The 24,023-nt window shown below is 48.7% G+C and overlaps 2 protein-coding genes across 2 annotated transcripts in view; one reads left to right on the forward strand and one right to left on the reverse strand.

Moving 5' to 3' along the window:
* Positions 1-249: 249 nt before the first annotated feature.
* Positions 250-15,920, reverse strand: rasgrp4 (RAS guanyl releasing protein 4). The gene is made up of 17 exons (XM_080006430.1): positions 15,807-15,920; positions 8,447-8,622; positions 7,584-7,695; positions 7,230-7,313; positions 6,561-6,692; positions 6,258-6,399; positions 5,452-5,625; positions 4,929-5,045; positions 3,513-3,788; positions 2,728-2,808; positions 2,383-2,487; positions 2,155-2,264; positions 1,794-1,944; positions 1,612-1,648; positions 1,385-1,516; positions 649-827; positions 250-403 (listed from the first exon to the last, which is right to left on the reverse strand). Exons 1-17 carry the CDS (start codon positions 15,821-15,823, stop codon positions 296-298), a joined length of 2,133 nt encoding a protein of 710 aa, XP_079862556.1. The 5' UTR covers positions 15,824-15,920; the 3' UTR covers positions 250-295.
* A 5,504-nt stretch (positions 15,921-21,424) lies between these two features.
* The window catches only part of ryr1b (ryanodine receptor 1b (skeletal)), a 90,774-nt gene continuing 88,175 nt past the window's right edge, over positions 21,425-24,023 (forward strand). The window contains exon 1 of the mRNA XM_080006723.1: positions 21,425-21,540. Coding sequence (XP_079862849.1) covers positions 21,493-21,540 — 48 coding nt within the window. The 5' untranslated portion in view covers positions 21,425-21,492. The remainder of the gene's footprint in view (positions 21,541-24,023) is intronic.

A 24,023-nucleotide genomic window follows, 5' to 3' on the forward strand; every position in this document is an offset into this window, starting at 1 on the left:
TTAGCACCAGGAAGCCTCTTGTTTTGGAAACGCAAGGTCCTCAGAAGTTGGTTCAGAAAATACTTTTTTACATGTTAAGAGCCAAAGGATTGACGATGGTTGGACGGTTAAAAAAAAATAAAATAAAAATACATTTCAGAGCAGTTGAAACTTCAGAGCCCATTTATCACAGCTGGTATGCATTTCATGCGCTAATGGGCCGCAGGACAAGACAGTTCACAGACTTAACGGATTCTGGACGTTCTGGTGTCCTTCTGGGAAGGTGTAGAAGATGGACAAGTCTTGCTTAGCGTCTTCAGTCTGGCTCTCTGCTCCGCTCTTTGTAGAGATGCAGCTCCTCCATCTTCTCCTGCAGGAAGGACACGGGCACCTTGCAGCCTCGTGCCAGGGGCAGCGTGCTCGCCTGCAGACACCAAAAAACATCTCAGAACCTTCCGAACTTCTAGCGAGCTGAACAACTTCTTTCGAGCACTCCGCTGCAATTGAAATACACAATCTTAATTAAGTTAATATGTGCTGCCTCTGCTATAGTGGGGTTCAGCGTTAAGTCTGTAAAAGAATTATACATCAGGCTTGCAGCATTGTAAAACAATAACAAATGGATTTTCAAAATATTGGTTTCCACAAGACCGGTCTAGTCACTCTTACCTTTACACCCGGCGGGCCATGGATGACAGAGTTGTGGTCTCCTGCCTTTTCCTTGTCTTTCCTTTCTGGCGTCCACACTCCCGGGTCGGTCTGAGTGGAGCGGTCGGATATCGCCAGGTCGCCCCTGCCCTGCTCTGTGTCGTTGCTGTGGGGGAAGACAAAGGCATCCTCCTCTGAGCCTGAGGGAAAACACAGCGTTGTAGGTCAGAGGACCCCGGAAGTTCATTTCATCAAGGCACGAGTTATAGTTATGTCGCACAGCAGTCAGAGCCAAAATAACATTTATTGTGCATGTACGTTCACACATACGAGGAACTTGACTCGGTGCATTGGTTCACTACAGTTAAAACTATATAAAAACTATACATTAAGGTTGGTATTTGTATGTACTTCCATGTACTAAATTAAGTGCAGCAGACAAAGAGGCATAATTGTTTTATATAAAGGCATGAATATGTATATATGATTATAAGCATTTATTTTATACATTCATATTAGAGTAGACTCCCGTGTCCCTCTCTTCTTTCCTTTGGAGTTTTTTTCCAGTTCAGGAATTTGTTGTACATCATGGTGGATTCACTCATCAGTTCCCTCTGTGATCATCATATCGACGTAAAAAACACAATTGCATTTCACATTTTGGCGATGCTCCCGTGACGAGGCACGAGACTGCTCTGGATGCAGGAGTGTGCGCGCTGCGCGGCCCGTGTGTGCGCGTGTGCAGGGGAGGACGTACTCCAGCTGTTGCCCTTGGTCCTCAGGTCCGGCGCCGGGGTGCAGGGACACGAGCCCCCCGAGACCTTGTGCCTCTTATGACACTCCACCCCCACCAGGTTCCTGCAGTGCCGGTGGCAGTTCATCCCACAGTCTGGAAAGGAGACGGAGACGGAGACCCCGGTGAGACGGAGGGGCGTCCGACTGGGAACGCTCAACGACCGTTCACCCCCCGAGAGCGCTTCTTACCTTTGCAGTGGTATCCCTGTTTGACGACCCCCCACAGCTACAAAACAGAGATGGGGACGTGAGCGGTGACGCCAGACCACACAGGCACTGCACTTATCCAGACAGCGTGATCCACACGGACCACCCCCCTGGGGGGGGGGTGCGGGTGGTGGGGTGTGTGTGTGGTGGGGGCTACTACTCACAAAGCCTCTGCACGCGTCGCAGAACGTCGGCCGCTTGTACGTTGTTTCGTGGAAGTTGTGCACGTCGTTGAAGTTGTAGCCCAGCTTGGCGCACACCGACATCCCCCGCATGAAGTACGAGGTGATCTCCTCCCGGTTGATTTGCCCCTGCCTGCGGTCACAAAGCAGCAGGGTGAGCGGGGACGCTAACTTGGGCGCGTTTTTGGTTTCAGGCCTCCACTCCAGACCGGCTGAGGTCCTCTTATCTCAGTCAGGCACGACGGGATTTTTGGTCAGTGCGGAATAATGTTTCCTAACTGTGTTTAGGACACCACCCTATCCCATCTTAAGCTAAGACAGGACAAGCACACATCTCCCTCACCGGTCCGTCTCATGTGTGCAGAAGGAGAAGGGGAAGTTGGCGGCGATCTTCTCGAAGTCCTCCAGGGCGATGTAGCCGTCCTGGTTCTGGTCATAGTTTTTCATGATGGACTGCAGGGGGCGGCAAAACAGATCAGACGCGCGAATCCGGCTCCCTGCCCCGAGGTCTGCCCCCGGCCAGTGAAGTGAAAGACGGGGCGCCGTTTCGGAGCCCGTTTTACACACTTACATCCACCATCTGCTTGACGTGCCTCGAGATGGTGTCAGGATCCAGCCTGGGCTTGACCCCCGACCCCCACTCCGCCACCACGGGGGCTTTAACCGAAGCAACGGGCTGCGAGGCCGGAGGGAGGGAAAGGAACGAGAGACAACGTCAAAAGGCAAAACGCCCAAACAGCACCCGCCGCATAACACACTTCCCCCGACGTTCGCTCTTTTCATGTGGCTTGGCTTATATGCCGTGGCCCTGATTTTGTACTTTTGTTCTGTATGAGAAGTTACACCCACGGGAGCGCGAAGAAGGGACGGAAGGTCCCCTTTTGAGATACGGTGCAGGGCGGGGTGTCCTACTGACCTGGATCTTGGGGTTCTTGGGTTCCTTGGTGTAGGAGAGCTCGTAGATCTCGTCCTCTGTGCAGTACAGGTCCAGAGACAGCTGGGAAATAAAGGGAATAAAACATGTGTTGTTTAAATACAATATAAAACTCCCTGCCGCTGTTACTTGTTCTTGTTAAATGATTTACTGATGATGACTGTTCAGCAGCGTCTGTCAGTCTCCAAGTGGAGGAGGCCCACTATGCGCTCACACAGTCAGAAATCATTTAACCAAGTAAACTGAAAGACAGCGGACATAGAAAGGAATGATGTTTTGCTATATTTGATTCAAATAGTGTTTTGGCTGTAGGACCTGGAAGTGTAATTGAAAAATCACTCATCAGGGCGTCCAGGGCTGAGCAGTATATCCCATTTGAAAATATGGAAGGTAAACTGCTATGGCATCTCCAATATCCCCATGCTTTAACAATACCACATTCTATATATTTGTAATAATATAATATAATATAGAATAATAATAATATATTCATATATTTCCTCTTACAAAATATATACATATGTATATATTTTGTAAGAGGAAATTAGGAATTCTGTATTGCAGAAGTGTCATGAAAGCTCGGCAATAAAAATGGTATGGAAATCCATTCAATTCAAAGCATTAAAGAACAACACTTGAAAATGGAGAAATTACCCTTGAAAGGTCACATAAGTTCAATAAGTCCATCCTGTTAACAATAAAACCATCAATGCTAATCTATCCACACCGCCCATCCGCCCCCTGGTTCGACCCCGCCCGGCTCTCACCGTCAGCAGGTGCAACAGGTCCTTGTTGGCCTCGAAGGGCGGCGTGCAGCGGTGCACGGCCAGCAGCTCGCTAATGTTGCTGAACAGGTGCTGCAGCTTGCTCAGGTTGATCTTGTCGCCGTCCAGGTAGTCCGGCAGGGCCTCGTTCAGGGAGATCAGGTCCTTCAAGTGGACGCCCAGGATGGGGACCTTGAAGCTGGAGCACTCGCTGTACACCCGTCGGTAGTTGATGTAGTTGCTGCGAGAAGACAGCAGCTCCGTCATCTCGCTCAGGGCCTGGTGGAGAGCGGGGCCGGAGGAGGCGTGAGGTGGAGTGCGGCGATTTTGGGAGAATTTATTATTGTGGTGGTCATGATGCAATATTCATGAAAGGCAAACCTGTTCTTTGCACCCCACATTGTGCATTATTTTTCGATAACTGCACAACTTGGAGTGAATTGTGAACCATAACCACTTGCCGACAATTATAATAATAAAATATAATTCATTAATATTAAAAAATATATATTAAAAAATATATTTTAAGATGCCTCACAACAAATATAAAATAGACAGATTTTTTAAAACAGCAAAATTAAAAGAAAGCACAGAATTTAAAAACAGTAAAAATATAATAAAACAGCAAGGCTGACATTCAGGTCTTTTTTATGTTCATATTTGAGTAAGTAGTAATTTTTCTTCCAAACTTCAAACATATTCTGCCACTACCTCCATGTGCCCGAAAAAGTTCAGTGATTATGACACAACGTGCCACGCTCCAGACTGCAGAGTTAATGAGATGGATTTACAACAAAAACATGACTTTACTCCACCAGCAAATCGGAGCAATGTTAGTCACTAAGACCAAATGACAGATTAGTTTTCATCCAGGACATTGAGTCAGAACAAACCCTGGGTCTACGTCAGAGCCATAGTGTTACCAGGGAAACAAAAAAACACCCTTCCCACCATTTACAACTGAGGACTTCCCCAGACAATGACTGAATATAAAGGATGAAGAATGCTAAAAGACACTGTATGAAGGACATTATTCCCAATTTCTAGATAACAGACGCCCGCCCTCACCAGCCAACAGTGCAGCCGTACAACAGTACTGTCTTATCTGTTTCCTAGTATGCAGCTCCAGTTGGGGGTTCCGGGAAGCTTATGTTAAGGTTAGGTTTGCATTTTATTGCAAAACAAATAAAAAAGCAAAGACAGAAAAATGGAGGATCCGATTCAACACTTTGAGACAAATAAACAAATTGGACAGGCGAGCATCTACATGTACGGCACAGCAACCGAATGAAATCAAACCTAAGTGTGGAGGGCAAGGGTGGAGAAACACAGTGGTTCGGTGCGGTGCTTTGACGGCGAGAGCCCCCCCCCACCGCCCCCACAGGCAGACCCGGCGCTCAGGAGTTGTTCCCGCTCTACCTTGGTGATGTCGGGCGGCAGCAGACTGATGGTGTCTTTGAGGCGGGAGATGGAGCTGTGACACAGTCCGCCGGTCACCGCCATGAGGGTGTTGAAGTTCTGCAGACACCGCAGCTTCTGCGGAGAGCGAACGGGAGAAGACGGTTAGGAGTTCCCGCATCTTCTCCAAGGCTCCCACGCATCCACCGGCTTGTGCACAAAAGAACCAAACCAACAAAAAAAAACAGCAGTTCTTCAAGAGATGAGAAGGTTGTGGCTGCTTGAAGGGTTGTTCTGGCATAGACGGCTGGTCCTGGAGAAAACCTTGTGTTATGAAGTTTACGATCTGCATGAAGGGAGCATGGCAAGACCCAATCACCCCGTCGGGGGTTATTTCGCGATAACAACCGGCTGGATGCACATTATCTCTCATTTATTATAGCACGGGAAGAACACTCAGGGATTCCTGATCCTGACACAAATTACCCCAAACCCCCACCCGAGCATCGGGTGTTTCGCCCCTTAGCCCTCGAGGGCTGTTTACCTGGGCAACGTGTATGAACTTGGTGAAGACCTGCGCCCTCTGCTGGGCGGTGTGTCTGCTGAGGATCATCAGCTGCACCCACTGCGACACGCCGTTGCACATCATGACGGAGCGCTCCAGCGCCGGGTTGTCCCGCACCGAGCCCTGCACCACGTAACTGCGGTAGTCCAGGAACTGGAGCCAATCAGAAGAACAGGCAGCGGGTCAGGCCAGGGTGTCAACGTGCCAGCAGATTACCCATAAGCAGTTCTGTTGTGGCGTTTCCTCACTGCGGGTGCAACACGGGGGGGGGGGGGTCAGAGAGCGCACCGTCGGCACCGTTTCCACTGGTTTGCCAACTGCGTTTCATGCCCGCGCTAAGCAGCTCGAATAAAGTCAATAACAGTCTATAAAAACAAAATAGGCCGCTGGAGTGAAGTCATTTACCAGGCGCAGCATTTCCTACTGGTATGAGTACTGGTATAGCCTGGCCCGTGTGACACCTGAGGCCTTGCCGCCTCTAACCTGCACTTCATCAGCCATGCATCAACATGCTGGAGAACTGTTTAAAGGCTACTTTCCACAAACAGATGAAAGGTGACATTAAAATACAGCTCGACGACAAACAGGGTCATTCAGTAATACAGTCTTATATGATTAGTCTGTGCTGCTGGTTGCACGCCGCTGCCCTCATAGTGTCACAATAAGTAAACACAAGGTGTGTGTGTGTGTGTGTGTGGGTGTGTTTTTTTTTTTGTTTTGTTTTTTACCAAATTCGCCGCCCGGGGGGATTAATAAAGTGTTATCTTATCTCATCTTAAACTCACTGAAACGTTACAAAAGTTCTTGAACTCCAGGTAACTGAGATGCTCAGCCATCTCATTGGGTTCCATGTGATCGAAGAGCAGGGACACCTTCCTCTTCTTCACCAAGGGCGAGGGAGCCTGGGTTACGTTGACGTGAGGGCTCCTGGGAACCAAAAAAAAAAAAGATTTAATAAAAGAAAAGGAAAGAGAACCGTCACCGCGATACCGAAAAAAAAGGACCGTTTCTATGAGCACGCGGGTCTTGATGGAGGACCCGGGTTCAAACGTTCACTGTGGCTGAGGTTTAACGACAACAAGTCTCACATGCAGGAGGTGTCGATGAGCTGGGAGTGCGTCTCCTCGCCGTCGGCCCGGATCAGCTCCCACAGGTCCCCCATGGTGGGCTCCAGCAGGGGGTCCGCCTCAAACACGGCCGGAAACTGGCTGATCCACTGTCTTACCGTGAAAAGACACAGGGGCACGCAAACACAAACAAACATGTTTACTTCCCAACACTTTTCTGCCGTCGTGACCGGTCACCCCCGGCTGCGTTGAGAGTTCAGGGTCGGCCGGGGGGTCTCAACCTGGGGGCCACTTGATGTAGACACCGGGTGGGGTCGCAGGACACTTCTCAGACCGATATATTGATATTTGGCCGATAAATCCTTCACAAGGGATTTTTTTGAAATAGGTTTGAAGTGTTCCATCGTTTCGATATAATCCACTCGGAGCTCCCTCCGTGATCTATGATGTAATAAAAGTCGCCCGTGCCAAACTCGAAATCAAAAGAAAGTTTCCTCATATGCATTGTGGAATATCGGTCACGTCAGGTTTGAAAGTACCGTAACAGGGATTAATATGTGAGTTATCCGCCTAAATGTGAATTGATTCGATTAGCTAGATACTTTATTCATCTCCATAGGGAAGAGCAGCACATATGTACACATACATATGGGTGTGTGTGTGTGTGTGTGTGTGACCACCCGCACTCACCTGATGAGGTGGTGGATCTGCGGCCGCCTCACGCCCCTCTTGTCGGACGGACAGTCCTTATAGGTGGGACAGAAAGTCAAGGATCTGAACGTAAAGCAAGGCAGCCCAGACACGGTGTCACGCCACAGGCCGGCGGGAGAAATGCGCCGTCAAAAACCAGCCCGACCCGCACTGGGGCATAAAATACGCCGGGCAAAACAAAGCCGGGCCTGTTGTGTGGCTTTCAGAGATTACTGGGCATGTGGTCGGGTGCTGTGCACTGGCGGGAACCGGGGACGCGAGCGTGGCACCGCCGCCAGGTGGACGGGGGGGTGGACGGGGGGGGAACAGGGGGGGAACAGGGGTAGAGGATATAGAGCGAGGAGCTTCTGGGCGAAGGTCTGGGACGGCACCACCCAGCTGTGCATCATCAGGGTCATGCGGACCAGCTGGGACCCGCGGGGGCTCGGCGTCTTCCCCTCCACATCTGCCGGCCATAAACAGTGTTCCGGGTCAGAGGTCACGCCGGGCGGATTAACGCGATTAGCAAAGTGTGTCACAATGACGAGACGTGGAGCGCACCGTTTTCCCCGTGTCATAATAGGATGAGTTGTTACTGTAAGTGTGAGTTGGAAGTGGGGGCTGTGTCTGGAAGAAAATAATGAAGAATCCATACAGACGACAGCCGCAGATGGAGAGAGGAGAGGGGGGAGTGGGAGAGAGACATGGAGAGATGGCGAGGGAAAAGGGGAGAGGCCAGAGGGAGCGACAGGGAGAGAGAGGGAGAGAGCAAGGGAGATGGATGGAGAGAGAGGGAGAGAGAGATCTGAAGAGGGAGACGAGACGCAGCGAGGGGGGGGCGGGTAGGGGAGAGAGAAAGGGTGAGAGAGAGAGAGAGAGGGTTGGCAAAGCCGCTGCGATCCGAGAGAACAAAGCTTGATTGTGTGACGACTGTGTCTGAAATGCACCCTCCCTCCCTCCCTCCCTCCCTCCCCCCCTCCCGCCATCTCTCACCCGCTCTCTTTCCCCTCTTCCTTCCCATTGTCTGTCTCTCCCTTTTCTCACACACTTAAAAAGGCTCTCTCTCTCCCTCCCCCTCTTTTCCTCCCCTCCTGGTAAACCCCACAGCGAGAGCCACGCTGTTTGCAGAAAGTCTTTTGGAAGTCCTGTAGTGTAACCCCCGTGTTAGTCGACATGTCAAGGTATCATTTGACGCACGCACGCTAGCACGCACTGACCGAAGGCGTTGAGGCAGCGCTGGATGAGCTCGTCCAGGCTGGCGGCATTGGGGCTGGGGGGGAGGCTGGGGGCCTGCAGGGCCCGGTTGATATCCTGAGGACTGGGACACGTGTTCCTCCTCCTCTGGACCAGCTTCCTGCTCCTCAGCATCCCCGGACTGTCCAGGTGAGGCTTCCTGGGCGGGCGAGAGAGAGAGTGAGGTACATGCACTGTATACTCCCTGTGTATAAGCAGGGATATTGTTGGCCATGAAAACCTGTTCTCGTGAGTATACGTCATAGCACAGATGATAGTATTAAGTACTGAAGCGAAGATGTAGGATCCTATTTGACCGGTAACTGATGTTAGTTTAATTGGGTTGTTTGTTCTCCATGACAGCCGTGTGCTCTGCAGAGTTCTGTGGTGGTGGAGTTTACCGCTCAGCGAGGAGCTCACAGGACGGGGAGGCTTATCACGGCGGGCATCAGCGAAGAACCACACGTCTCTTCGCAATCACAAGCCCGATGAATATGCACACTGTTGCGTACTCCAAAACAAGTAAGCTGGCGCGCGATCCGCCCCAATGTACGGGGGATCGCACGTTTACAGGTGGAGCCGGGCGGAGTTCCTGGCGCAGGTGGAGCGGCGGCGCCGCACCTTTTTTTCAAACGCGCCTCTTCCCTTTTGGAGTTGGGAACGAGGGCACGACGGGTGACCAGCGACCTGGTTGCCGTGCGTTCATCCAAGTGCACGCAGGCACTCCGTGGCAGCAGCGTGCCGCTGAATGGACACCGCCACCGGCTGCGGTCTCTATCCGCCGCTGCTGTGTTGATATTACCAGGAAACTCAGCGTTCAGAGAAGTGGCGACGAGTTCTCTGAATGACCAGAAGCTACATCCCCTTTTTCTGCCGCTCCGGCTCCTGATCCACCATGCACCAGCACATGCATCAGCAAGATAAGACCTCGAATTTGAAGCCGAGCGATGCACCTACAATCCATATAATAATAATTATAATAATACTAAAAATAATAATAATTAAAAATAATAATAATAATAATTATACAGTTAGATAACACAGATAAACAGTGTTTGACAGCGAACAGAAAGCAACAGGAAAAGATCAATATTTTAGACAAAAACAGAAAGCCAAAACTGTGTGTGTGTGTGTGTGTGTGTGTGTTTTTGTGGCTGTGTCTGTGTGTGTATGTGTGTTAGGAACCTGAGCCAGAATGAAACCTTGTGCGGTTTCACACACACACACACACACACACACACACACACACACACACACATACACACACACACCACATAAGCACATGCACACACACACACACACATACACACACACACCACATAAGCACATGCACACACACACACATACACACACACACCACATAAGCACATGCACACACACACACACACACACACACACACACACACACACACCACATAAGCAGACACATACACACACACACACTGCTTCTCTACTATCATGTGCATCAGTATAAGGATACACTGCATATAATGTGTTAACTGAGCAATTCAATGTTGAATATTAACAAAATAAATGTTTATGATTCTGAGATGAATTGACTGGATTAGAATTGCGCATAAAATATTATTCAGATACTGAAGCTTATTCTACCAAGTGAAATATGCAACGCTCTCCAGCCCGAAAGATGAACTACATCTATAAACACCTAAAGAATCCAGAGTGCCGAGCACACATCTCTTGCTTTAAGAAACCTTGATTGAACATTGTTTTGTCATAGATTTTTTTTTTTTGCGGTCTGCTAACACCTCATTTACAGAACATATCAGCGTTATGAAGGTAAGAACAACGGACGGACCTCCACGCACATTCGTTTCCCACGGATCCGGCCCGCGAAGCCCTCGGAGACGGCGCCAAACTGGCGGAGCGCGACGCGAACGGGCCGGGCGCGGCGTCGCGCATGAGCCGGCCCTCCTGATTGGGCGAGGGCACGCGGTTCACCCTGTGTGACGTCCCCAAACTATTTATACCGTCAACTGTCCGGTACGCGCCGTCCCGCCGCGCCACCACCCCGGTCTCCCACCGACACGGGCCCCCACCCCTCTCTCTCTCCCTCCTCTCCCCCCCCTCTCTCTCTCCCTCCTCTCCCCCCCCTCTCTCTCTCCCCCCCTCTCTGTCTCTCTCTCTCCCCCCCCCCCTCTCCCTCTCTCTCTCCCTCTCTCCCCCCTCTCTCTTCCTTCCTCTCTCTCTCCCTCCTCTCTCCCCCCTCTCCCTCCCTCCCTCCCTCTCTCTCTCCCCCCCCCTCTCTCTCTCCCTCCTCTCCCCCCCCTCTCTCTCTCCCCCCCTCTCTGTCTCTCTCTCTCCCTCTCTCCCCCCTCTCTCTCTCTCCCCCCCTCTCTGTCTCTCTCTCTCCCTCCTCTCCCCCCCCTCTCTCTCTCCCCCCCTCTCTGTCTCTCTCTCTCCCTCTCTCCCCCCTCTCTCTCTCTCCCCCCCTCTCTGTCTCTCTCTCTCCCTCCTCTCCCCCCCCTCTCTCTCTCCCCCCCTCTCTGTCTCTCTCTCTCCCTCTCTCCCCCCTCTCTCTTCCTTCCTCTCTCTCTCCCTCCTCTCTCCCCCCCTCTCTGTCTCTCTCTCTCCCTCTCTCCCCCCTCTCTCTCTCTCCCTCCTCTCTCCCCCCCCTCTCCCTCTCCCTCTCCCTCCCTCCCTCTCTCTCTCGCTCCATCTCTCCCTAACCCCCCACCCCTCTCCTCCACCTCTCCTCCGCCTCATTAGCTCTGCTGGCTGAAGGCTTCAGAGCCCCTCACGCTGGCATCGGACACGCGCCGCCGCCATTAGTCGCGCCAGCGGTACCTGCAACAGGACACGGCGGAGAGCGGGCGCCATCAGGGGCTGCGACGAAAGCGACGAAAGTAAAAGTTCTCTGTACTCTCTACCCAAGTACTTCACAACCCGATCAGAACCGGGTTTTATATTCGCCAGGGCGTTTACACAGATGAGGGGTTTCTTCTGGTGAGGTGTGGTGCACTTCAGTACAGACCATAAGCATTAAAAGAAAATGCGCTTCGTCTGAAAAAGTGCAAATAATAATAATAATAAAATAGAATAATAATAAAAATATATATAAATATTATATATATAATACACATACATACATATGTGTATATGTGACATGTATTAAAATGTCATATATTTATAAATGGCCATAAATACAAAACTGTATTCAAGTAAACAACGTTTCAGAGACTTTTGACTTTTATTCCACTGTATTTCAAAGAAAATATTTATAATTTTACTGTACTACATGTTGCGTCACTTTAGTTTTTGTTTTTTTCTCGTAAATAACTATGACATGAGGTGTCTTTGAATGTGTGGCGTCCCAAGACAGTACCCATTGCATAAGATAATTATTAACAGACCGTGCCAGGGGTCGAGAGAGAGAGAGAGAGAGAGAGCCCATTGTCGGGGGTCCCGGTGATAAGGAGGGTGAAATGTGAACGGTGACCTATGTAGGGGAATCAGATGGTCAACGTTGTCTCTGGTCAAGCATAAAAGCACCTGCCCGAGTATCATCCCACAGAGAATACATCCGGCTCGGTTCTCTCCTGGACGTCCATGGCAAGTCTGGTCTGATGCTGTTCTTTTGGAATAAACCTATTATTTTACTCAAGTCAGCGTCAGCGGTCACTCCTTCTTCATCAACACATCAAAATCATCAAGAAACTACAGACACTACCTACACTATTTTATTGTAAATTATCTGCACGCGCATCATATGCATTAAAAAAAAAAAAAGTTCCACTTTAACACTTTATGCCGCATTGTAGGCTCTGCTATATCAGGGAACTGGATATGAAAACGACTTTTACTTTGAATACTTTAAGCACATGCAAGTACTTTTTTTTTTTTTTTTACACGCTTTTACTTTAGTAGGAATTTCAATGTGGTACTTTTACTTTTTTAGGTAAAGGGTTTGAGGCCTTGTTCAACCAATGATCAGGGCACCGGTGGAGGCTAAACACAACTCAACTCAGTTTACACAGCCTGTAGTGTTGGGAAACAGGTTTGACTGATCCATCTTATTATTACTTTGGGTTACGTAAGAGTCACCTAATAGATTCACCGCTGCGTCAGCATGTTGCATCTCATCCACTGTTCCATTCATCCTCATATCATGATCCAGTCGGAATCAAGTCAAAATGAAAATACCACATTGAAGTCTTCATCCTTAAATGTACTCAAAGTGTGGTAGCTTTTTTATGCAGTTGATTATTTACACAATAGTATAGGTGGTCAAAATAATGCACAAATATTTTTATATATTATATATATATTTTTTTTTGTGTGTATTAGTGTAAAAAGATATTAAGCTAGTAATAGGTATTTGGTTGGAAATGTAGTGGAGTAAAATTCATGTCTCTGAAACTGAATCAACCCGAAGTAAGTTCAGATACATGAAAAATGTAAAAAAGTATGTGTATTTCAACGGATCTTCTTCCCACCACAGTTTTTTTTGCTTTGTATTATGAACTTTGAGTGTTTACTCGTAGGCCTATGTGTGTAAATGCAAATGTTGCTGACTGTTTCCCGCCTGCAGCAGTGATGCACTCAGGTCTGCTTTTACTGCTGATGAGGAAAAAGCTGTTCATCTGACATTTGTGGGGGACTTTCCCGAGCAGGTAAACCGTCAGCACCGTCACGCCTGGCGCTGCGCAGCCTCGGCGCTGCTGCGTGTCCCAGTGCTGCGTGCGGAGGCCCGGTGGGCGCCATGTGCAGCGGAATCCCGTGCAAACACAAACACAATCGGCTCCACTGTCCCCGATTTGCATTCACCTTTTTCCCCAGAACGAGCTTCCCGACTGGAGTAAATACATAACAATAACTCCTCTATGTTCAACAACAACACACTAGCACAAGGCCACGCACAGGCGCGCACGCGCGTGCACACACGCACACACACACACGCACACCTGCATGCACAAGGAACATAAACATGTTTTCCAAAAGTTTTAATCTGCTTCAGTTGCTTAAAAAATAAATGATACAATTTTGCATTGCAAATAACACATCCATTGATACATGCTACACAATGCGTTCAACAGTTCTGGATTTTTTGTCCCCATGGTTTTATATATATGCGTGTGTGTGTGTGTGTGTGTGTGTATATATATATATATATATACGTATATGTGTGTGTGTGTGTGTGTGTATGTATACATATATATTCATACACATACATGCAAATATACACACCCTGAGGACTTTCACATAGAAAATCAAAAACTAAAATAGAAAATATAGAAATGGAAAGATATTCAGTGGTAAAGAAAATATCTCTACACACATGAACATCTATCTACATATACAGCATACCTTCATCCACGGGCACATTTAAAAATAATGTTAGCATCGACAACTTTGTGTATCTATGACGAATGTCCCACTTTCATCCCTTGCTGAATTGAACATGTGTGTCTGATGTTGTGTTTTGGGGATGGTAGCTGTGTGCATCAGCTCCACGATATAACTGTTGTTATTGATGAATTGATAAATGGATGAAGCCTCTTCTCCCCCCTCCGCCAGACACACCTCCTCCTTATTCTCTGTTTTCCGTCTCTTTTAACTCTCGCTCTTTCCCCCGCATTCATAAAAACAGCGTCTCTGTTGTTGTTGTTTTTTTTTCTTTTTCTTTTGGAGATTCCTCCCTCCTCCCCTCCCTCCCTCCCTCATCTTCCCATCCATGTCACAGCTAATGGCGAGACCCTTTGGTGGATATGCAAATTCCTCTTCTTTCTTTCCTTAATTGATTAATTGAAGCCAGGGCGCTTTGAAGGCTTGTTTGTGTGCTACTCCCTCTCTTTCTCTCCTCCTCTGTTTCTCTCTCTCTCTCTCATTTTCACTCTTTGGTTCCATCTGTCACCGTGTGCCAGTGGAATTGAAATCATCGGAATTCATCCATTTGTCCGCTTAAATAATCACAGAATTGTTGACGCCTAGAATCCAAATTGTGCACTTTAAGCAGACGAGCTTGAATACCCATAAGTCAACAAGCCTTTGAGGTTTTTCTTTCCTTGCAAGTTGAAGTATGATGCAATTCACAGCGAAATCATACCTTTGCATCTACAAACACGCATGCACGCACGCACACACACACGCACACACACACACACACACACACACACACACACACACACACACACACACACACACACCAATTACACAACCTACATTCTCTTCCTCTTTTCCTCTTTGAAGACCCGTACACACACACACACACACACACACACACACACACACACACGCACATACACATACACATACATGCACGCACACACGCACACACGGACATGCACCCACGCGCCCACGCACACACGCACACAGGCACAGGAACACAGCTACTATGGCTGTGATGTCACTGCTTTTTTATGAGCATCACAGTCTTCCCTAATTGAGTCAGTTCCCAGGATTGTTGTCTCTGTTTGTGGTTGTTGGGAACCATTCACCTCATTGCTTGGTTCTCTGTGCCGCGTGCACCTGGTTTGTTGTTTTAATCTTCTGTTTCGGTAAATGTAAATCATTGCTCTTTATCTTGGTTACAGTCCGAGAGTGCTTGACGGGAGCACAGCCACACGCCCTGTTGACTAATATCACTCTGTCTGTGTCATTTCGTCACTCGAGGGGATTCATGGTCTGTTGCCATTCTGTAAAACCACCTTAAACTCAGCCGGCCGATCGCATTGTCTCCGGCTACCTTACCTTACCTTACCTTACCTTACCTTACCTAACCTTACCTTGCGGTCACTGCAAAAAAATAAGGAAAAAATAATAATAAATCCTAATTCAAGCATGAAGTTGTATTATTGCAGTCTAATGTAAATAAACTGCTGACGGTGTCAGTCACCCATGGAAAATGGACAAATGCATTCAAATGCACCCGCTGAACAACAGCTGAATGCTTGGTTTCAGGACGTTAAGGTGTCTTGTCATCAGACGGAAAACGAGCGGTAGAGCCAAAACAAGAAACCATGTCACCATGTCAGGAACATCACGGCGGGTTCCTTCTCGGCGTTCGGAGGGACTCGCGTAACCTTTTCGTCTGCTAAGTTCAACCACATCGGCTAAGACGAGGTGCGAGAAAGAGCCCCGCCGCACGCTCGCCTGTGTCGATATGATTCAGCTTCGCGAGCGGCTTCACCGCCGTCCCCAAACAGTCCTGTTTCACTCTGAGTGGAAAGCAAAACTCCCCCGGGGCCAACAACCGCTTGCAACCCCACCCCTCCCTTCGCAAAAACCACAGCCTCAAGGGTTGACATTACTCCACTGCACCCTCCAAACACCGCCAGCAAATCACACAGAAGCGCAAAGGTTCAAAGGTCACCCCCCCCCCCTTACCTCTTGGTCTTGTTCATCGTGGAGGTCTTCTGCTGCTCCTCCACCCGGGATCCGCTCGGGCATCTGAGAGTTCGTCCCTACGGATCCATGCCCGACCCGGTTCCTCCTCCTCCTCCTCCTCCTCCTCCTCCCGCTGGGTGTCCTCTCTGCGCTGATCTGAGCGGCGGCGGCGGCGGCGGCGGCCGCAGGGCTGGAGAGCTGCGGGAGGTGAGGAGGACTGCCCGCCTACCAGACACCTAGCGGAGTCCACAGTGTGACTGAGCCACCCTCTCCCTCTTCCTCTCCCCCTCTCTCTCTCGCTCGCTCTCTCTCTCTCTCTCTCTCTCTCTCTCTCTTGCTCTCTCTCTCTCTCTCTCTCTCTCTCTCTCTCTCGCCCGCTCTCACTCTCTACCGTCCTCTCTTGCCGCAAAGTCGCACAACTCGCCGGTCAAAAAGAAAAGAAGCACAAAAAAAAGTCCCGACGACATGAGAGAGATCGAGAGTTTGAAGGAGGAGACAGAGAGTCGGTTTGCTGGCTACCTCAACATGAACCCGTCCGCATCTTAAATGGAGGAACTGGCTCTCACAGATAGGGGAACTAGTATCAGTGTGTGCGTGTAGTGTATGTTTTTGTATGTTTGTGTGTGTCTGTGTGTGTGTGTGTGTGTGTGTGTGTGTGTCAGTGTATGCGGGTGTGTGAAACAGGGAGGGGGGGGGGCAGGGAGGCTTGCAGCGTAGAGAGATAGAGAGAGAGAGAAAAAAGGAAAAAGAAAATAAAGTCAAACCTCCAGCTAGAGGAAGGCGAAGGAGGGAGATAGTGATGAGCCATCAAATGAGCTCTGCTCAAGCCAGGAAGTTCTTCTGCGGTTCTTCACGCACAAACTATGACGGCAAAAAGATTTTAAAAAATGAAAAAAAAAAAAAGGCTGCCCCCGACTTTTCATGTTTTTCTTCCACGCTGTCCTAAATGCAAATTAGTCTCGTTGGGTGATTCTCACATTGTTTTCATATCAGTTTGATTTGATGCGTCAGGCCACAGATCCCATTTGATGAGATTTTGTCTCTGGGAGCGGGTGCAGATTTTTGACGTGATTTAACTCTGGTTCGGGTGATAACAGTGAAACTAGGATCGAGAACAGGCATGGCTGTACATCCTCCAGTAGTGCTAATGTGCTCATTTGTGATAATATCTCTTAAATAAAATAAAAAAACGTGACGTTAAACGATTGATCGTTTTGCCGGGGGACCCCCTGGAACCTCTTGAAGGACCCCTGAGGGCCCCCAGGCCCCCGTCGACAATCACTAGTCTATAGTTTAGTGTCAACTTAGCGATTTCCGCAAAATTACGATGTCTCAATGCGTGCGATTGGATTTCTGAGTTCTGACACACTTCTCCCTCCCAGATCAGTCCATACAGGGGCCCAGTATGCCCCCTTATCTCCTCCATCATCCCCACTTCTCCACTGCCCCCCCCCCCCACCTCCCTCTCCTGTCATTTCTCCCTCCATCTCTCAGGGTTGGCGGGTGTTGACACAGGGAGGTAGTGTTTGTAACTGTGCAGCTGGACAGGGGCTTTCAAAGGCATCCTTGTTCAAACACGCCCAGAGGAAGAGACGGGCGAACAGGGAACATTAATGTCCCCCGAAGCCCACCGAGGTGCCTCTATTCTGGAGGAAGCTGTGAGCGGGTGAGAGAGCGCGAGTGATATGCCATTCAAAGGCAGGGAAGATGCATAGACGGGGGGGCTGGGGGTTGGCGGCGGCGGGGGGTATCCAGCAGTCCTGCAGCCCTGCATGCCAAGTCCCAAGCACCTACTGCGCATTAGCATTAGAAAGACGCTGGGAGCAGAGCTGAAATAAGCATGGGATGCTTGACTGCAAGGAAGGCCAGCACCAGTCTTCAAAAGCACCGTGTGTCCTTTCCCAGGAGTGGAGCTGATCTTACTGTACGTTTAATGTTCAGCGGTCGCTTATTTTAAACAGCGTGATTTGCATAGGCTGGTGTTCGTCACTGCAAAAAATTAAAATCACAGCTGAGTGTAAAGTTGATTATGAAATTGAATCCCTCGGAATGCATTGAGCCTGCGGTGTGTGTGTGTGTGTGTGTGTGTGTGTGTGTGTGTGTGTGTGTGTGTGTGTGTGTGTGTGTGTGTGTGTGCGTGTGTGTGCGTGTGCATGGGGGGGGGGGGTATAAAGATAATTTTATAATGTAATAAACATTGTGCAACCTTTGGTGGGAGCAGAGAGAACATTTCAGAAGCTCCATCTAGTGCACTGAACTGCACCGCAAACCATTAGGTTGCTGCTTGGAAATTGGACCATTGTAGAATGCTGCCACCTAGAGGCCTGACATTGTAACTGCAGAGAGGGGGGACAAAAAAAATAGCAGACTGATGTGAACACCGACACGTCTGTTTCCAAGTCGGTCGGTGGTTCGGCAGCGTATTTCTACCTCAGTGGAGCCCAAAACAGGAGCCCTCTCATGTTGATACTGTTGCCACGGGAGACGGGGAGCAGGGGATGCTGATGTGACAGATGGAGGCCGTGCAGGTGAGGCGCAGGCTGCAGGGACTGCAGCATCACTGCCGAGCGGCCGAGCAGGGTGTGATGTGATGCAGCTGCATTAGTGTCAGCGGTGGCCGTGTCCGTCTCTCTGCGTCGTCCAGCTTGCACGTTCATGCATTCTGTCGCCGAAACAGTTTTTGTTTTTCCTTCCATGATGGGGTTCACCCTGAAGCATAAAAAGAGGATGTCGACACGACACGCTCCGGCATGGCAGGCAGTCTGTAGTCTGCAAAGTTATTCGTATGTTTTTTTATGCATAAATCCTGCAGGAGGGATATTTGCATTGTGCAAAAACTGCATTGTGCAAAAATTAACACTTAAGATTGCTTTGTATCGTACAGTCTGTGTATCTGTCTAAATATCTGATTTAGAGGACAGTTTTACCACAGCTTGTAAAGGAGTTGCCAAAGTTGCCTTCGCAAAGTTTGCTCCTGTGTGTGTGTGTTGAAGTGGTAATCCGTAAGATTATTTTGTTGAATAAAATCCATATTCGATACTTTGTTTAGTTGGCACTTTATAAGAAACAGCCATTCAAAGTATTGACTTTTTGCATGTGCTCCTCTTTCCAATGTTGGTGACAGGGTTTGCCAGCAGAGTTTGCTGCTGTTTGTAAATTGGTTGAACATTCACAAAAAAATAGCATTCAGAATTCACATTCAGAAGAAGAGAGAAAAGAAAGACGAGGCTAAACCCGGCTTTTGAAAACAGACAAACAATTGTGCCGTTTCCAATGGAGTTCTGGGACTTGTAGTGGGATCCGCCCAACACAGACAAACCGATGGATTTCCACTTTAAGTGTCGTAAATCTTTTCTCATTCTCAGAGCCTATTTAAGGGATAAATATGACTGATCACCTAAAAATATGAATTATATGAATTATTTGCAGGGGAAACAATTGTATACATAATATTATATTATTATATTATATTATATATATTTTTTATAAATATATGTCATATATCTAAACATCATATCCAAATGGTCTATTTTTTTAATGGCACTGAGAATACCACAGTGAGTCATTCCAATGTCAAAAAGTGATTTAGTCTACATTCACTGTTTCCTGTAGCACAGGTCATAAAAGACAATGGTGTGGAACTGTGATAGTTCAGATCATTTACCCTAGCTCCAGCAGCATGATGCTATATCTGAGATTTATTGCACCCATAGTCATATACAACAATGTACTGTTCATGGTGCTGCTCTTGACACCAAAGCCATCTGATTTATACTGTTAGGTATGATGCAGCATTTCAAACAGAAAATGGTGTCATGGTGACTTTAAAATGTTTAACAATGTTTTGGCTTTGGTTTTGCCTTCTCTGCAGACTACCCACTAGTCCTACATTACATGTTCAAACAAAATTAATGGCAAATCAAAAATTTAAAATTTTAAAATATAGACACTATGAGGGCTCATTCAGGTTTCTAGGGCGATCACTATCATACATCTAATTTCTCATGATTCATCTCTGCTGGATTTATCCATTTGCAGCTGCCGGCGTTTTTATCTTTCAAATGTTGCTGGTCATCTGAGTAGGAATATTTTAACACTATAACCGTAACAAATACTTATTAATTCAATGCTGGAAATAATCCAGATGGAGTGACTATATTTTTCAAGTAGAGCACTCACAATCACGAGGATGATGAAGCATCTGTTGATATTGAATATTGGAACTTAACAATCCATGGAGAGCGCTCATTTGCCTTACCCGACTGACGCATTGTGACATTTCTAAGATTGGCTTCAAATTCCTCCTCGAATGTGGATGATTGTAGAATCAAGCGATTTTCCAAAATCCTTGTGATCGGCTTGTGATCGGACGATTACAGTATGTAATGGTTGTGACAGCTCAGTTCCTTTTGCACCAATCCCTCATTTTTAAGGTACTAGTGGAGAACACCTCGGGCGCACCTCGGCCCCGCCCCGCTGCTGCACAGTGCTGAGCGGCCGAGCCCTGAAGCCCCGCCCCGCTGAGCGGCTCGCTGTTCATTTGTTTATTTAAAGTTTGTTAATATATCACGTGTCGCGTGTCCAAATTGCATCGAATTCGACCCTGCACATCCGTGGGTCCCCAAGTACGCCCTCCAAGTTTGAGGTAGATCGGATGAATGGTTGTTGAGACAATCAAAAGACAGACAGACAGACAGACAGACAGACAGACAGACAGACAGACAGACAGACAGACAGGCAGACGGACAGGCAGACAGACAGACAGACAGACAGACAGACAGGCAGACGGACAGGCAGAGAACAGATTCCTTTCTTTATACTGTTGTTAGATTTTGCACAGCAGTCCAGTACAGTGGTACTACCTTCTGTGTGTGCGGGCGTGTGTGTGTGTGTGTGTGTGCGTGCGTGCGTGCGCTCTCGCAGTGAGCACTCCCTAAAGGCTATCATGAGATCTTACCCCCTTCCATTTATAGCCCTTCAGACATGTGGTATGAGTGTGTGTGCATGTGTGTGTGTATTTCTGTATGTGTGTGTGTATTTCTCTTTTTGTGTGTGTGTGTGTGTGTGCGCGCGCGTGCGTGTGTGCGTGCACTTGCGTGTGTGTGTGTGTGTGTGTGTGTGTGCGTGCGTGTGTGTGTGCAGAGGGCTGGCTCATGTGAAGGAGTGGCCCACTTTTACAAACATGGCCACATGATGGGAGCAGCGTGAATGTGTAGCACGGTGCTCGCCCCACCCCTCCCACCTCCTCCCCTCCCTCCGTCTGATGAGACTCGACGGGGGGAGGGAGGGGGGGGGGGGGGGTCGAGAAGAGGAGAGGGAGGTTGGAGCAGGAGGGGCGGGGCAGGTTCAGGGAGACCGGGGAGAACCTCATCTCCGCTCACTCTCTCTCACGCCGTGAGAGCCACAGGAGCTCATGCCATCCTCCTGCACACCCACACACACGCACTGAGAGAGAGAGAGAGCGAGAGCGAGAGAGAGAGAGAGAGAGAGAGAGAGAGAGAGGGCTACAGCACCGAGGACACATAGAAGCAGGCAGACCGGGGGGTGGGGAGGGGGGGAAGGGTGGTTGGAGGATAGCAGGTAATTCTGACGGACCGAACGGGAGACAACAACAAAAAACGGGCGACAGAGGGATTTCTCTTTCTCTTTTCTCTCCCGCGGAGCTGAGAACAACCCTCGGCGAAGGATGGCAGAAGGAGGAGAGGGCGAGGAGGAGATCCAGTTCCTCCGAACGGTGAGTCCCACTTACTTTTATTCAAAGTGCTAAACCCACGCTGATCCGCCGGCAACGCAGCCTGACAAGGGGCGGGGGGTGTTGGGGGGGCGGGGGGGGGGGGGGGGGTGATGAAGCCTCTGATACGGGATCCGATCTGAGACCTCATGCTCCAGCTCCCCGGAGTTTTTCGTCTCCTGTGATAAAAACGTGACCACGGTAGACGTCGTTTTGTTGTTGTTGCCTCCGCTTCACCTGCTCCGACCACTTTTCGACTGACGTCCGAATCCCCGATCGCGGCTCGGCCCTCTTCTCTCCCGTCCCGAGCCCTTCCGCGGGCTTCTGTGTATAGTTGATTTATTTTTGCGGTGCCCCCGGAGAAGCCGTGACCCGCTTAGTCGATGCTCTCTGGGAACTCGGTAATTGATTTTGGGCAATCTGCCGGTAATCAGCTCAAAGATTCGCATCATCAGACAGTTTGCGATTGCGCTCTAATCATTTTTGGAAGTGCAAAGTCAGGCGTCTCGCTACACCTGTTTAAAATGTACTTCGAGAAGGTTCCTGCCACTGGGAACCTTTAGCGTAGGTGGATGACAGTGTGCATGTGCGTCCATCAGTGTGTGTGTGTGTGTGTGTGTGTGTGTGTGTGTGTGTGTGTGTGTGTGTGTGTGTAGCGCGGATAGACCAGATAGATGGGGACCGGTGCATCTGTTAGTGTCGTTATCTATTTATACCGCAGGAAAGCGGAGCCTGTCAGTGCAGGGTGAGGAGCCCGGGCAGCATGCTTTGCCGGCACCCACGGGAGACAGCTGGGCAGGGCAGGTCCTCCACGGAGGGTCCATCCCAGAAACACCCAAACGGCCGGGGTGGAGGCCTCCGGGCCCTCGAGGAAAGTCTCCGAAATAGTTTAGTTAAAGGAGTTTTGATGAGATAACAGAAAATCAGAGTCGTGTCTCCAGGTCTGGCAACGATGTTATCCTAAATAATTAAAGGGGGAGATAAGTAAAGTGTGTTTCTGGGCTTAATGAGGCTGCCCTGTCACCATTTAGCTACAGTAACTTCCTGTTTTCCCAAGCTGATTTAGACAGTTTTTACTCTTGCACTTACTTTGTGAACAGCATCAGGCGGTAGTTTGGTTGTTTTTAAAGTTGTAATCTGAAAGATTATTTTGAAAAAACAAAAAAAAAACAAAAAAAAACATCCCAAATTTGATACTTTGGTTCGCTGTCACCTTTGAATAAACACAGCCATTCAATGTGTTTGCGTTATGTGCTCCTCTGCAGCTTTACGCTGTTTCGCTTGTTGGTGGCCGGGTCTGCCTTTTTCCGGCAAGAATGCACTTTGGCCTGCTTTCCAATTGGCACTTTAGACAGGTCGGAGCCCTAATAATTGTCAGGATAAAACAGAGCCCGGACTTTGACGCCCGCCGGTCGTGATGACGGACAGGATTCCACGGTGCGCCCGGAACACCGTCTTTTTTTCACCCTCCCCACAAAGCTGTAAATAAATGGCGGGGCGCGCAGGCTTAACCTCCCGGATGCCTTCAAAGGGCTTGTTACGAGCTCAGACGCACAGGATTAGCCGCAGAGGTTCATTTCACGACGTGATAATTGGACTCGGCGGCAAAAAAAGGCAGAGAAGGGGCGGAAGCGATGTGGCTGATCCACCGTGGAGTCGGCGGTTGTAGTATTCTGTGAACCTCAAAGGGTGTGGGAGGCGCTCGTAGTGGTTTCCAGGAGAGTTTTAAATGAGGTGGTTCCTCATATCGATAATATCACATTTCACTGTAAAGGATACGATGTAGGGCTGGGTGATATACTGATATAAGATTGATATTGTGATATGAGACGTCTGGGATGTTGCTTCATGATATAGTGAGGTAGTTGAATATTGTCTTTAAGGCTGCGCTACAGGAAAGTAATACAGTTTTTCTGAACTCTACAGACTGTTCTAGCTGTTTGGTCATCATATCCACATTATTAATGATTATTTCTCAAATATTTATTGTGTGTAAATACCTTGTGAACGCACCAAAATATTGTCAAATGATCGATATTGAGATGTATTAATCAAATAATTTTGTGTTATTTGATTTATGATTATCGCCCAACCCTAATACAACGCCCTACAAAGTACAGTTTGCTAATGTGCAGGGTCTTTTACTATCAATAAAAACCATGGATATATTTGACATCTTTCACATCTACCTTTGTACACACACACACATACACGCACGCAGGCAGGCACGCACGCACGCACGCACGCATGCACACACACACGCACACACACACACACACACTTTTGCACAAAAGCATCCCCACCTGCACTCCGCACTGAGACTTTTAAAACACTCTCTATGCTTCCCTGCAGTCCTCGATGGGGACAGGGGAGGACTGTGGGTGCGAGGGGGCTCTGGAGTGTTTTTACTCCCTGCTGAGCCTCATTTATGTCCGGGAGAAGGATGGAAGAGCAGGTTCAGATCACTTACAGTCAACACGCCGTCT

The sequence above is a fragment of the Zeus faber genome (assembly GCF_960531495.2).
Source record: "Zeus faber genome assembly, chromosome: 9".
In the NCBI taxonomy this organism is placed as follows: domain Eukaryota; kingdom Metazoa; phylum Chordata; class Actinopteri; order Zeiformes; family Zeidae; genus Zeus; species Zeus faber.